This window comes from Mesoplodon mirus (genome assembly GCF_964341445.2).
Source record: "Mesoplodon mirus genome assembly, chromosome: 9".
In the NCBI taxonomy this organism is placed as follows: Eukaryota; Metazoa; Chordata; class Mammalia; order Artiodactyla; family Ziphiidae; genus Mesoplodon; species Mesoplodon mirus.
The window spans coordinates 96,071,796-96,086,556 of NC_138985.1; the positions used below are offsets into that span (position 1 = coordinate 96,071,796).

A 14,761-nucleotide genomic window follows, 5' to 3' on the forward strand; every position below is an offset into this window, starting at 1 on the left:
GTTTGAGGGTAATTAAAAAATGACCTTTAGTTCTAAAGGGCTTGTAAACAGAGCAGTGAGTAGTGTTTCTACAGTTCATTTGTTTTAAGCACTTTCTCTTAAGACTGTGGGAAAAAATGGCTTGGACATGTGTTAGGATAATACCCATGAAAATGCTTATTATATGTGGATTTGTTTTTACTACAAAAAAGAGAAAATATGATACTCTGTTCTTTTAGAAGTAAGAATAACGTTGATTGTTTCATTAATTTTCATTTACCATCCCTTGCTTCTGAGGAACTTTACAGGGTATTTCTAGTTTCATTTACCATCCCTTGCTTCTGAGGAACTTTACAGGGTATTTCTAGTCTACAGTATCAATGAAGTGCTTGCACATTTGTTGTATTTTATTACAGATAATATGCACACTCAAAGGCATTCCCCTCCTCCCCTAATACTTCATCCAAGTTCAATGCTTTTCTGATTTTATGACTTAAAAGTTAGGGCCTCCACCACCTCCCCTGTGCCTCCATCAGCATCCTCCTCTGTCACATGTCCCAACGTGTTGTTCAGAGGCCCCAGTTCATTTCCTTCTCTCTTGATCTTTCTCAAGGCAGGGTTGCAAAATTCTCTCTGCTTTCTGTGTCATCTCACATATCCATTCATAATGACCTCTTGGGCCCTGTGTTCCTTATTTTCTCTTTTTCTAATAGTCTCTAATTAAAGTGACTTAGTTCTTGTTTATTGAAACTGAAATTCTTGCTTTTTCTGAACAGGTGATTTGGAGCAAATGAAGTTACTAGAATTCTAAGGAAGCAAAGGAAACTTGTGTTTGAGGAAGGATTTCTTTACTTGGGTTTTTTTTTTGTTTTTTTACAACTTTATTGGAGTATAATTGCTTCACAATGCTGTATTAGTTTCTCCTCTATAACAAAGTGAATCAGTTATACATATACATCTGTTCCCATATCGCTTCCCTTTTGCGTCTCCCTCCCTCCCACCCTCCCTATCCCACCCCTCCAGTCGGTCACAAAGCATCTAGCTGATCTCCCGGTGCTATGCGGCTGCTTCCCACTAGCTATCTACCTTACGTTTGGTAGTTTTACTTGGGTTTTGATGTCATGATTTGAAAAGCTTGACTCTTCATGGATTTATTTAAGGAAGAAACAGAGTAACAGAATTTTTGAATCTTAACTATCCTGATTAAATTAGAATGGAATTAAAATGCCGTCACCATGTTTCTAAAAGAACAGGCCTTTGAGAAATAAACATTTAGGTGGAATATGGTACCTTTCTTACATTTACCTGCATTTATTCATTGATAGACATAGCCCTGTTTCTCCCCTCCCTGTTTCAAAAATCATATTTATTGAGCTAGCGTTTACGTACAATAAAATGCATTATTTTTAGTTCAGTGAGTTTTGTCAAACGCATATATCCTTGAATATGTTTCCATTGCCCCAGAGACTTCTCTCCTGCTTCTTTATAGGCCATACTCCCAACCCCATCTTGCTCCAAACAAATACTGATTTGAAATCTGTCACCATATATTATTTTTCCCTGTTGCAGAACTTCATAGCGTGTATACTCCTGCGTCTGGCTTCTTTTGCTCAGCATAATCTTGAGATTCTTCACATTTCTTCCATTTTATTGCTGACTGCTATTCCCCCTGCCACCCCAAGTTTTAAAAGAACATTTCTTCATAACTGACTTTCTGATCAAAACGCTGAGGCCTCAGGGCAATTTAGTATTAAAAGTTCTTTTAGCTTCTTATGTCTGCAGCTTTGGCTAAACCGTTTAGGAAATGGTTTTGGTGATGTTCATTTTCCACACAGCCTGATGCCATTTCCCCCACCCCCAAACACACACACATTCTACCTTCATTTTCTTTTTTCCTCCATGTACTATGCAAAAGTGAGGAGTGAGCTGATTACATTGTATATATCCTAGTGTGAAATGCCATAATGGTCTTTTTTTCCAATCAGAAGGGAGATTGCCAAGCTTTACTGACACCCTGTAAGTTTATCTCCCACTATCTGCATCCAGAGCCTAGTTGGGTGTTGTATGACATAAAATTTATTTTTAACAGTTTCCATAGTAACCGTTACACACAGAGGGAAAAGCTGAGAAGTATAGAACCAAGGTGATATAAGTAGAATATCAGAAATTAGATTCTGAGAGATTTTAACTAAAATTTAACATAGAATGGATTTAATAGCTAGAGTTCTTAACCCAGGCACCAAGAACTCCTAGAGGATCTAGGAATGGCCTTGAGAAATGTGTTTAAAAAATCAAATAAAACCACAAATGCTGATAAAAACCAGCATTTCCCTACCTCATCCTACCAAAGTACTAATTCCAACACTTCAGAGGTATGGAATTTTACTCTTTTAGTTTTTTTTTTTTTTTCCCAGATATTTGTATTTCTGTATTTCTAAGTAATATGCTTATACTACTTTTCTGGATCTTTCTATTTTAGACATTGTATATGAGCTCCCAGCTATGGTTCCTCCTTCACTCTTTCCCCCACCCCACCTCATCTTCTTCCCTCATCCTCTCTGTATAGTTGTGTCCTAGTTTTTGGTTAAATAGCTGGTGCGTATTTTATTACAACGACGTAAATATTTACATCTAAACCATCCAGCATACTATTTTTTTTTAAACCCCACATTTGTTTATTTATTTATTTTTGGCTGTGTTGGGTCTTTGTTTCTGTGGGAGGGCTTTCTCTAGTTGTGGCAAGCGGGGGCCACTCTTCATCGCGGTGCGCGGCCCTCTCACTATCGCGGCCTCTTGTTGCGGAGCACAGGCTCCAGACGTGCAGGCTCAGTAGTTGTGGCTCACGGGCCTAGTTGCTCTGTGGCATGTGGGATCTTCCCAGACCAGGGCTCGAACCTGTGTCCCCTGCATTAGCAGGCAGATTCTCAACCACTGCGCCACCAGGGAAGCCCAGCAGCATACTGTTTTTGCTTGTGCAGTTTTGTTTTCGTTTTCCTTGGAGTTAATGATTGTAAAATCCCATTGCCTTTGTTCTGCATCGGTTTCCCCCTTTCCTGGATCCTCTGTTTCTCCTCTTGTTTTTCTCTTATATTGATGGAGTACATTCTTCAGTAGCTTGCTGAGATATGGTGCATATGAGGTTTATTTTTTAAGAGCTTGCATGCCTGAAAATGTCTTTATTTTTTCCTCACACTTGATTGATAGTTTTTCTGGGAAATAATTCTCTCAGGGTTTTGAAGATACATTATTCCTTTGTCTTGTAGCTGTCAGTGTTGCTGTTGAGACACATTCTGATTCACAGTCCTTTGTATGGCTTTTTTTCCTCCTTTGAAAGCTTTTAGGATTGTCTCTATATCCTTGTGTTCTTACGAGTCAGAATAACGTGCCCTGGTTCTTTTTTCACTCCATTGTCTCGAACTCTCTGTGTGCCTTTTCAATCTGAAAGTTCATGTCTTTTACTCTGGAACATTTTCTTCCATTTTATTATTATTTTTTCTCCACTTTGTCTCACTTTTCCTCCCCTGGAGTTCTTATTTGGACCTCGCTTATCAACCACCCCATTTTCTTTTATCTCCTATTTTCCTTTCTTTGTTTTTTGTGTCTTACTCTTTGGAGATTTCAAGAGTCTCTTCTAACCTTTGTATTGGATTTTTTTTCCTATCATATTTTTAATTTCCAAGAGCTGTTTTTCATTCTCTGAATTTTTTATAGCATCCTATTCTTGTTTCATTGATGTAATATCTTTTCCCCCAAGGGATATTAATTACAGCTTTTTAAAATTTCTTTTTCCTGCCTAGTTTCTGTTCCCCTACTCCCCTCAGCACTTTTTTCTTTGTTTTGATGCCTGTCTTTCCATATTACAGGCTTTCCTTGACTGTGTGGTGATCCTTGGCTGACTGTTTGGATGGAGAAGGGAGGTATAGTACAAAGCTGAGACGGCGCTCACAGCACGTGGTGGGGCTTGTCTAGCGATGATTGGGTAGGGACCCAGCAGTTTCCTTGGTTGTTTTTCCCAGGGGAAGCCATAAGTTTCCTGTGTTGGGGCTCAAAGTCAAGCTGAGTGTTACCGGAGCCAACCCAGGAAGGAGGCTGAGGGTCCAGGGAGAGCTGAGGACCTTACTTGTCAGTGGGTCCACTTTGACTTCATCCTCCTGTTTTCTGTCCAGTGCCTCACACCCTCCTCTCAGCTGTCTGGCACTTCCTGGTCCAGATTCTTTCTAGTTCAGTTTCTTCAGGTTGTAAACCTCCTATTTGGCCAGTGCCGTGGGGGAGGGAATTACATGTCTGTGTGGTTTGATGAGGAAGTTGGATGAGGGCTCAAGATACTTAGTTTCAACCCTGTACTCTTGCCTTCAATATTCTTGGTGCCTCCTTTTCAGTGTTAGCAAACCCCACTTGATGCCAGCCCTCTTCTTACCAGCTTCCAAGGGTTTCTTGCCATCCTTGCTGTTCCCTCCTCTCTGTTCTCTCTTTTCTTGGTATTTTATGCTAAAAAAGTAAATAGACTTATTTTGGTATCTCTTTGGGATTGATGGAAGAAGTAGAGGTGATTAGAACCTTCTTCAACAGATTGTCAAAGGCGTCTATAACTCCCCAGAAAGCTAACAGTCATTCTTCTGTGCTAATCAAGACAGATTACAAAACCTGTTTATTCAGGGCTCTTTTTACATTGGACAGTTTGATAAAAGTATGATTTAGATATTGTCCTAAAGTTGTAGGATTGGATTAGATGCTGTCTCAAGATACCTTCTAATTTTAGCATTCAATTCGTATTTTCCATGTTTGCTGGAAAAATGTCAAAATTTAGTTTTACAGTCACCAAAACATAGCATTATGAGTCTGTGTACCACCACACCAAACGTTGTAAAAGAAGACAGATTTTTAATTGTTAAAAACATGGTAGACTTTCTAGGGTGATGGGAATGTCCTATATATTGACGAAGGTTTGGATTATTGCAGGTGTGTATGCATTTGCTAAAACTCATCAAGTGATAGATACACTTTCATGCATAAATTTTACCTCAAACAGGAAACAAAACCAAAACTGGAAACAAACATGAAATTCTAATTTAAATAAAAATACATGTAAAGGAATGTCAAAAGTATATGAAAGTAGTTCTATGAATTGTGAAAGGTCATGATTCTTTTTATTTTTTCATGCTATAAAAATCAAATTTTTAATTAGGGTAGAACATGAAAATACACTTATTATGTACATGGTGACTACCCTTCCCTGCTTCTCTTCTCCTCCTCCTGTGTTATCAGGCTGTGCCTAGGCTGATCAGCAAACTGTGCAGATCTATGAGAATGCCTGCAACTGTCATATTTAATACCTAAAATCAGAATACATGGAAAAAATTCTTGGTATGTTTTAATTCCCTTTATTTCATGACTGTCTCTGGAAGCATCTACTCTTTTCTGGAAACTGGGCTTACCTTCATTTTAGTCAGTTGAGACGAGCGTCCATTTCCTTTGTTATCAACTTCAGCTAAAGTTCTAGACCTAGAAGGATGGACCAAGTGACCTATCAGCTGAATAGGAAATATGCCAGGAAGAATGGGGAAGGAATAATAGCACGGACTCTCAAATCAGTCATTCCCTTCTAGATATATTAACTTTGGTGTGGAACTTCATATTTTCAGAGTGTATGCTCTGTATCCTGAGTAATTTTCTCATTTCTCAGGAGAGAAAATACAGAGAAGTGGAGACCTGAGCAAGTGAGTCTGTGTCATAACCAGGATTAGAATTTCACAAGCAGATTAACCACAGCAGAATGAGTGGCAGTGATAACTAGGAACTGTTACTTAATAGCAGTACTGGTGAAGAATACTAACCAAATTGTGGGTTTAGGCTGGAAAGACTTTGGACTGACCCAAGATTGAAACTGTTCTGTTGTAGGTAAAAGAGAATCTCCTTTCATGCAAGATGCTGTTGCATTGCAAACGAGATGAGCTTCGGAAATTGTGGATTGAAGGAATTGAACACAAGCATGTCCTGAACCTGCTGGATGAAATCGAGAATATCAAGCAAGTGCCTCAAAAGCTGGAACAGTGCATGGCCAGCAAGCACTATCTCAGTGCCACCGACATGCTGGTAAGAGCACAGCCTGCACTCCTGGGCATTTCTGCTAAGATAGAGTGCTTCCTTCTGTTCTCTCTGAATTCTGTTCTTCATGAAGCACATGACAAACTGCCCTCTTGGCATTCACGAGCGCTTGCAGGTGAAGCCTGCCTGGTTCTCCTGCTAACGTCAGTGTTTGCAATAGTAGGCGATTCTCTTCCTAATGTCAGTGTTTGCACTGTCTGCCTTTGGAACAGCGTCAAGAAGTATAATGGTAAGAAACCAGTACTTCAGTCATGTTGGAATGGTAATGAGAGGTGTTTGTTTTAGTTTCAGAGGAAGATAGTTAATGAATCCCATTTTGAAGAATGAAATCTGCATGAGAGAGAGAAGTTTAGGAGATTTATAAACTATGTTCCAAAAATTCTGTGAAGGACTATTTACATTAGGGCTTTGTTTTTTTCCTTTAAGTTGATAAGAAAGAAAACAATTTTGGGGGGAATAATTCTGGAATAACTTTGTCCAGCAGGAGTATTCCACAGCCTAGCCTTTAGCCTGTATCTTCATCCATTCTGCTACTTTTTAAAAAAAATTAATTTAATTAATTTATTTTTGGCTGCGTTGGGTCTTCGTTGCTGCACGCAGGCTTTCTCTAGTTACTCTCTGTTGCGGTGCGTGGGCTTCTCATTGTGGTGGCTTCTCTTGTTGCGGAGCATGGGCTCTAGGCATGCAGGCTTCAGTAGTTGTAGCACGTGGGCTCAGTAGTTGTGGCTCGCGGGCTCTAGAGCGCAGGCTTAGTAGTTGTGGTGCACGGGCTTAGTTGCTCCGTGGCATGTGGGATCTTCCTGGACCAGGGTTTGAACCTGTGTCCCCTGCGTTGGCAGGTGGATTCTTAACCCCTGTGCCATCAGGGAAGCCCATTTTGCTACTTTCTGAATTAGGAATGAAAATTCAGAGAAGGTTGCAGCTGGTGGTACATGTGGCTGAGCGTCAAGATAATGAATAAAAAAACAAAAATACACATCTTGCTCCCTAAAAGCGCTAACTTTCCTAGGGCCTGTGGCTGTTAGCAAGGGCTGCTCATTCCACCTCCTCTTTCCACACAAACTTCCCTACTTCCTTCTCACAGTTGTCTGGCGACTACAGAAACTTTCAGGAGTAAATGGATTGTATTTGGATTTTCTTTTCACAGTAGGTGAAAGTCCCTTATCTTTGTTTTAACAAATTAGATTGGCTGTAGCACTGGGGGGGAAAAAACACTGAGAGGAATTAGTAGGAGAAAAACAGGTTAAATCCTCTAAGTGGTTCTAATTCATTCAGACTTTCAAGAAGAATTTTGCTCAAAGTCCGTCATGAGAAGCTTTAAAGGAAATTTGGTAACCAAGAGATGAGTTGCGCCGTGATATTCTCTCATATATTAAAACCTGGTTGTGTGATAGTGAATAGTCAGTTTCCACAGTGGAGGGAGATTAATAATGGTCTTTTCTTTGGAGTGGTAAAATAATTGGGTATTTTCAGTATCTTTAGTGTCATCTTCCTTAATAATGACTATATGGTGTCCAACAAAAAAAATTAGTCACCTCTTTAGCTTTGCTGTTGGTTTATGTTAGGAAGGCATATATGTGCTAAATATTCAAGATTGAGCAATCAGAATAGATAAGCTTATATATATTTGTGTAGCATTTACACATCTATTTGAATCATGATTTTTTGTAGTGGGCCTGCTTTTAAAGCAAGTGCCGTATATTAAAAATAGGTTGTTAGAACTTATTTTGGTGTTAATTATGTTCATTTTAGGGTTTCAGATTTTAGGATTAGCCTTTATTCCTTAAGGGCTAATTTATTTAAGAGCTAATTAATAATGAGCACTGTCTTTTCTTTGTTTTGACTTAAGGACCTCATTAAATACTTCTTTAAATTCTTGGCTGTAAGTTACAGAAATTCAGCTCCAGCTAGCTTAGGTAAAATAATTGCTTTACTCATGTAACCAGTCTGCTAAAAGAACAGGAGTATATGTGCAATGCCATCTGTATGTTTTTGCATGTTTTTTCATTGTTTTACTATAGACTTTCTTCCACATGTGGGCGGGGTTTGGGTGTGTGGAGAAAAGAAGGGTTGTGAGCTGTATTTTACATTTTTCCAGCTTTGCAGAGGAAAATAATCTTCTAATTCAAAAATGGGGGTCATGGGCTTCCCTGGTGGCGCAGTGGTTGAGAGTCTGCCTGCCGATGCAGGGGACACGGGTTCGTGCCCCGGTCTGGGAGGATCCCACGTGCCGCGGAGCGGCTGGGCCCGTGAGCCATGGCTGCTGAGCCTGCGCGTCCGGAGCCTGTGCTCCGCAACGGGAGAGGCCACAACAGTGAGAGGCCCGCATACCACCAAAAAAAAAAAAAAAAAAAAAAAAAAAAAAATGGGGGTCAGATCTAGTTTAGGCAGCTTGGGTACTGTGATTGTCAGTTCCAACTAAAACTATGTGGTTGGGGGAAGGGGGGTCCTGGGGAGTTGTGTGGGAAGGAAGGGCTGTCACCTCTAGAAAAGAGTAAGTGTGAGAGAGAGATTTCCCAGAAGTTCCTCTTTTTCTGTTGTAGTTCTTTATGTACTCTGGATACTTATCCTTTGTCTGTTAGATGGATTGTAAATATCTTTTCCCAGTTGGTGGTATATCTTTTTGTTTAGGGTGTCTTTTATTAAAAAGTTTTAAAATTTAATTCAATAATGTTTTTCATTCTTTATTTCCTTTGTCATGTGACTTATTTTGAGAAAGTTTTTTATCCTACTGTCATAAAGAGAATCTCTTATATCACTGTCTTTAATCCATTTAAAATGTATTATCATATATGGTGTGAACTAGGGATCTAATTTTACCTTCTATATAGCCACTTGGCTCAGACCATTTATTTTTTTTTATTTTATTTTTTTTTTGCTGTACGCGGGCCTCTCACTGTTGTGGCCTCTCCCGTTGCGGAGCACAGGCTCCGGACGCACAGGCTCAGCGGCCATGGCTCACGGGCCCAGCCGCTCCGCGGCATATGGGATCCTCCCAGACCGGGGCACGAACCCGTATCCCCTGCATCGGCAGGCGGACTCTCAACCACTGCGCCACCAGGGAGGCCCATGGCTCAGACCATTTATTGAATTCATTTCCTACCTATTTATAATTCCATCTTGGTCACATACCAAGTTTTCACATGTGCATGGTTCTGTTTCTGAGCTCTTTTTGTTGTTCAGTTGGTCTTGTCTATATCTGCACCAAAACCATGTTGTTTTAATTACTATAATTTTATAATATATCTTGATAGCAGGTGAAGACATTCCCTCACTTTGCTATTCAGAACTGTCTGTGCTATTCTTGGCCCTTTTCTCTTCCATATGAATTTTGGTATCAACTTGTCAAGTTCCATGAAAAGCGTGATGGTATTTTGATTAAATTTAGGAGAATTTCATCTTTGTAATATCAGGTCTTTCAGAACAGGGTATCTCTCATTTATTGAAGTCTTAATTTATGTGCTTTATAGTAATGCTTAGTAATGTATTCCTTAGAGACAGTACATGTATTTTGTTAGCTTTACTTCTGGCTATCAGCTCCTGGTTGCTTTTTAAAATAGTGGCTCTTCATTAATTATAATTTCTAGTTATTTGTTGCTGATGTATAGGGATGTGATAGATTTCTTTTTTATGAATCGTAAATTTCCTTGAACCTAATCCTTATCCTGCTTGCTTGGAAAATGATGATTTATTCTTTAAGACCTGACTCAAATTTCATCAAGTTTCTGAATGTCCCAGGTAATTAGATGCTTCTCTTTTTTTTTTTAAAAAGGATTATTATATATTTTTATTGTGGCAAGATTACTTGACACGAGTAGATGCTTTTCTTTGTTTCCATAAGTTGTGTGTATTTCACTGAAATATAATTGCTTTTGTTTGTATGGTAGGTCATTGAGGGCAGGGACTATATCCTACCTATTTTTGTCTACCCTGTACTTAGCATAATGTACTTCACATGGTCAGAGTTCACAGATGATTAGCCACACGGGTAACTCTGTGGAAGACTTTGATACCACTAAACAGAGAAAAGGAAAATTCCTCTCTAGGAGCTCTGGTCTGATTTTTTTCTCCTCTGGTTTGGGGTTTTTGTTAGGTTTTGTTTTTGTTTTTTTAATGGCAAGGTTCTCTAGTTTCTAACTCCTCCTTTCTGCAATATTTAAATGGACAACAAAAACAATAATTATAATAATAGCTAATATGTGTTGAGCCCTCACTGTGTGCTGGTACCATTTTAAGTATGTTACATTTGTTAACACTTTGAATTCTCACAACAACCCTATGAGAGATAGGTTTCTGATATCCTCTGCATTTTCCAGAGGAAGTAGTTGGCTTGGATGACCAGGGGGTTTAGCATATTCTAATATACAATGAAGATTTCATGGAGGTAGGATTTAAGATGTGCTCAAAGGGTTGGAAATATTCTTCAATTTGATATTTTGTATATGAGTAAATAGTAAGGTCTATAATTGCTCTTTGATTGGACTTCATATGAGAAAATAATCACATTTCCTTTCCCCATGGTTATGTGCTATTAGAAGTAAAATCTACTTAAGGCATCTCAAGGGTCCAAATGGAAATCTTTGCTAAAAGACATCAGAGGCGGACTTACCTGGTGGCGCAGTGGTTAAGAATCCGCCTGCCAGTACAGGGGACACAGGTTCGATCCCTTGTCCAGGAAGATCCCACATGCTCTGGAGCAACTAAGCCCGTGTGCCACAACTACTGAGCCTGCGCTCTGGAGTCCGTGAGCCACAACTGTTGAAGCCCACGTGCCTGGAGCCTGTGCTCCACAACAGGGGAAGCCACCGCATGAGAAGCCCACACACCTCAATGAAGGGTAGCCCCCGCTCGCCCGCAAGTAGAGAAAGCCCGTGCGCAGCAACGAAGACCCAAGGCAGCCAAAAATAAATAAATAAAAATAAATTAAAAATAGAAGAAAAAGTACTTTCCTTTAAAAGACATCAGAGGAAAGTGAAGACAGAACAATGTAGTCTTTCAAACCCCTCTGATTTGCTTAGATCTTTTTATCAAGAGATTTTATCTTTCCGTTTTTTTTTGTTTTTTTTTTTTGTTTGTTTGTTTGTTTTGCGGTATGCGGGCCTCTCACTGCTGTGGCCTCTCCCGTTGCGGAGGACAGGCTCTGGACGCACAGGCTCAGCGGCCATGGCTCACGGGCCCAGCCTTGGCACGTGGGGTCCTCCCGGACCGGGGCACAAACCCGTGTCCCCTGCATCGGCAGGCGGACTCTCAACCACTGCGCCACCAGGGAAGCCCTGTCTTTGCATTTTTAAGGCAGGTGCAGATGCCCAGTAATTTAATCCCTACTCAGGTTAATAAATTCAGAGTAAATAAATCAGTGGTGACCCATGGCTCTTGTCAGCTCCTGCAGTTCCTATTTCACCATCAGCCTGGGCTGATAGCTATAGACTTGGCTTCTAGATGGGATATTTATGTCTTTTGATAACCTGAGTATTGCATAAAATAAATTGTCATGACAGGGGATGTCTGCAAATAGGCATGGCCTTTTGTTTCCTCCTTCAAGGTAAACAGCTGCTGTTAGCCTATGAAAAGCTAAAAGTGATCCAACAAGAAGCCTGTATCCGTCACATTGAAATCAGAGACTTGATTAATACCGTAGCCTGTAGCTTTGTGATATGTACAGTTTAAATTAGACCTCTGCAGTCATTGTGCTGGGTTGATGCAAGCGCATTAATGACATAATTTCTGGTTGCTGCATCACATTTCTGCAGTTTGTCCTTTGTATTCCACTCACATTAATTGAAGTAATTTTGCCAGTGAAGCGTGTTTCAAACCTCTGCATTTAAATTGAAATTTTAATTCCCTTATTGTCTTGAAAAGACGGCTGAAGATGCCTTGTTACAGGTTTCATTATCACTCAAAACACTCCAGCTGCTGGTTCTAATGTACAATGACTGATTAATTCTGGGAAGAATTATTAATGTAAGAACAGCAGCTTCTTCCCAGTGGCATGAGCTAACCAGGAAGGTATTTCCTGATAGTTAATATTTTTATGAACTATTTTTTTAAGGAGAATTTTGTGTGGAAGTCTGCATCGAACTGAAATTGCACAGATGAGCTTTGAAAACCACTCACACAAGTTCTGATTTATCAACCCATAGAAGTCAATTCATAATTGCATTCAATCAGTGGAAACCAGGCCAGTGTGAGTAGTTTTGAAGCACTTTAGCTGACAGTCACAAGGCTTGTGACTAAAATAAATTTTTCATTTCTAAGGCTTCCTGAGATTGTAGAGACTTTGAATGTCTCTTGATCATTTTGTCTTTTTTTAAAAATTTATATGCCTTTTTAAAAAGAATCCATAGCTGTATAGTCAGATAAGGATTATTATGATAATTATAATAACAACATATATATGTTGGCTGCCTTCTTCCCAGAGTGCTTTGCTGAAAGAATGGTATGGTGGAATTATTTCACTTACCCTATGAAGATGTGGCCACATCTGGGGTGAAGAGAGTAAAACAGCTATTTAATTGCATAGTTTTTTAAGATCATATAATAAAAATAGGTATATGTGTAATATTTTTAGTTTACAAGAGCCTTTGCAATTGTTGTACAACATTCAAGGCTGTGAATGGGGTGGGTCTTAGTGTGGGTCAGGTGGACCTGTGCTTGAATCCCAGCTTTGACCTTTACTAGCTGGATGACTTGGGGCTACTTATTTAATTTGACTTTGCTGAAAGCTGGAGTTGAGAATAATTGTATGCCCCCAGAGTTGTTGAAGGGATTAAATGAAATATTAAGCTATGTATGTAAAGTATGCACAGTATACATAGTAAGACCTTAGAAATGTTATTTATAATTGATTGATTATGTTTACTGATACTGTAAGAAAGGATGTAGTGATTGCTATCATGTTATACCTTCAAAAACCCATCTGAGGTGGACTTGTTTTGAGCTGATAAGCATTGAAGTAGGGCTGGCTAAGTTAGGCATTTTTGATTCCTTTTCTTCTTGCCCTGAATGAAAGACCACTCCACATTTTATATGGTCAAGGAATTCCTGCAGGCAGAGATAGGATTTTTCTCGGAAAACAAGTCTAGTCTGCTCTAACACAGGCACAGATGGATGATCAAGACCCCAGAGTTCTAGGCCATATTTTTGGGATTTGGCATGAACAAATTTCAGTTTCTGTGTCATCACTCACCTCTTCGGCCTACATCAAGTATATGTTCGATGGGTACCCACTGACTGTCCAATTATGAGCAATGTAATTTGTTGGTAAACTATCCAAGACCAGTTTGTTGCAAAATCTAGTCTTAGTTGACTAGATGTGTTAATCTCTTGGGTATTGTAATCAGATACAAGCCAGTTCACTATAAGAGAGTACTTATCAACAAATGTTGATTTTAGTGTCAGAGTAGTTGATGTTCAGTTATTCTTTCTGTCATTGCCTAGATGGCAGGACCAGTGGACCAAGAGGTTGGTCCTGTTGGTGCCAGTAAAACTGTGTCATCAGCAAATAAACTAATGCCTCTTTTCTCAAATTATGGGCAGGCAAGGGGTGACCATGCATCCACTGATTCATGTACAAGAGAAAAGGGGCCAAAGTGCATATTCCTTTCATCTGGCTTGAAAGATTCTGAGATCTCACAAGGCTGATTTTTCCTATCCTGACTCTGGGAATGGTATTGAGGTGAAAGCACTGGGAATATCAGGAGCCGAAACTCTAGCGAACGTATTGGATCTAACCCGACAGTGATTCAGTGACTGCAAAATGTTTCAATATTCCATGTAGATTTCCCTACATGATTAAAAAAAAAAAAGTATCAGTGATCAATAATGCAACAGCCACCGTTAAAGCCCATCTGTTCCTAGTGTAGAATACTCATCTGAAAGACTGATGCCAGTATTCTATACTAATAATTTGTCAGCAAAGAAGTTGGCACGTATTTTGATAGACGGACAAATGAATGTGCCGATGCCCTTGTTGATTACTTGTGTTGCTGGTATGTGGATCTGTGAAGGTGGCCTTAAACTTTTTTTTTTTTTTTTTAAAGAAAATGTTGGGGGTAGGAGTTTTTATTTATTTATTTATTTATTTTTGCTGTGTTGCGTCTTCGTTTCTGTGCGAGGGCTTTCTCTAGTTGTGGCAAGTGGGGGCCACTCTTCTCGCGGTGCGCGGGCCTCTCACTATTGCGGCCTCTTGTTGCGGAGCACAGGCTCCAGACGCGCAGGCTCAGTAGTCGTGGCTCACGGGCCTAGTTGCTCCGCGGCATGTGGGATCCTCCCAGACCAGGGCTCGAACCCGCGTCCCCTGCATTAGCAGGCAGATTCTCAACCACTGCGCCACCAGGGAAGCCCCGGCCTTAAACTTGAAGGAGCTTACGTGCTAGGAGGAAGGTACAGATGATGAAGAAATGAACAGCATCTCGTATCACGGTCAGTGCAACAGGAGTTCCAGGAATACGGGGGCTGGGAGTGGGGTAGTCTGGTGTGCTATTTTAATTGTCTGGTCAGCCGTAGCTGCTTTCAGTTGCATTTGGGAACCCTGAATTCCCTCAAACACCTACATCTGATTTTCTTGGCAAAAAGATGACGGAAAAGCTGAAGATAAAGTTAGAAAATGAGTAACCTCGGTTTTTGGATCCCAAATTAAGTAAGTAGCTTTAGTGTGGCAGCGTTATGTTTCTCCTAG

General features: G+C 40.0%; 1 protein-coding gene across 1 annotated transcript in view; it reads left to right on the top strand.

Annotated features, from left to right (window-relative positions):
- The window catches only part of EXOC4 (exocyst complex component 4), an 815,775-nt gene that overhangs the window by 25,059 nt on the left and 775,955 nt on the right, over positions 1 to 14,761 (top strand). The window contains exon 3 of the mRNA XM_082632942.1: positions 5,878 to 6,072. Within this exon, the coding sequence (XP_082489068.1) occupies positions 5,878 to 6,072 (195 nt within the window). The remainder of the gene's footprint in view (positions 1 to 5,877; positions 6,073 to 14,761) is intronic.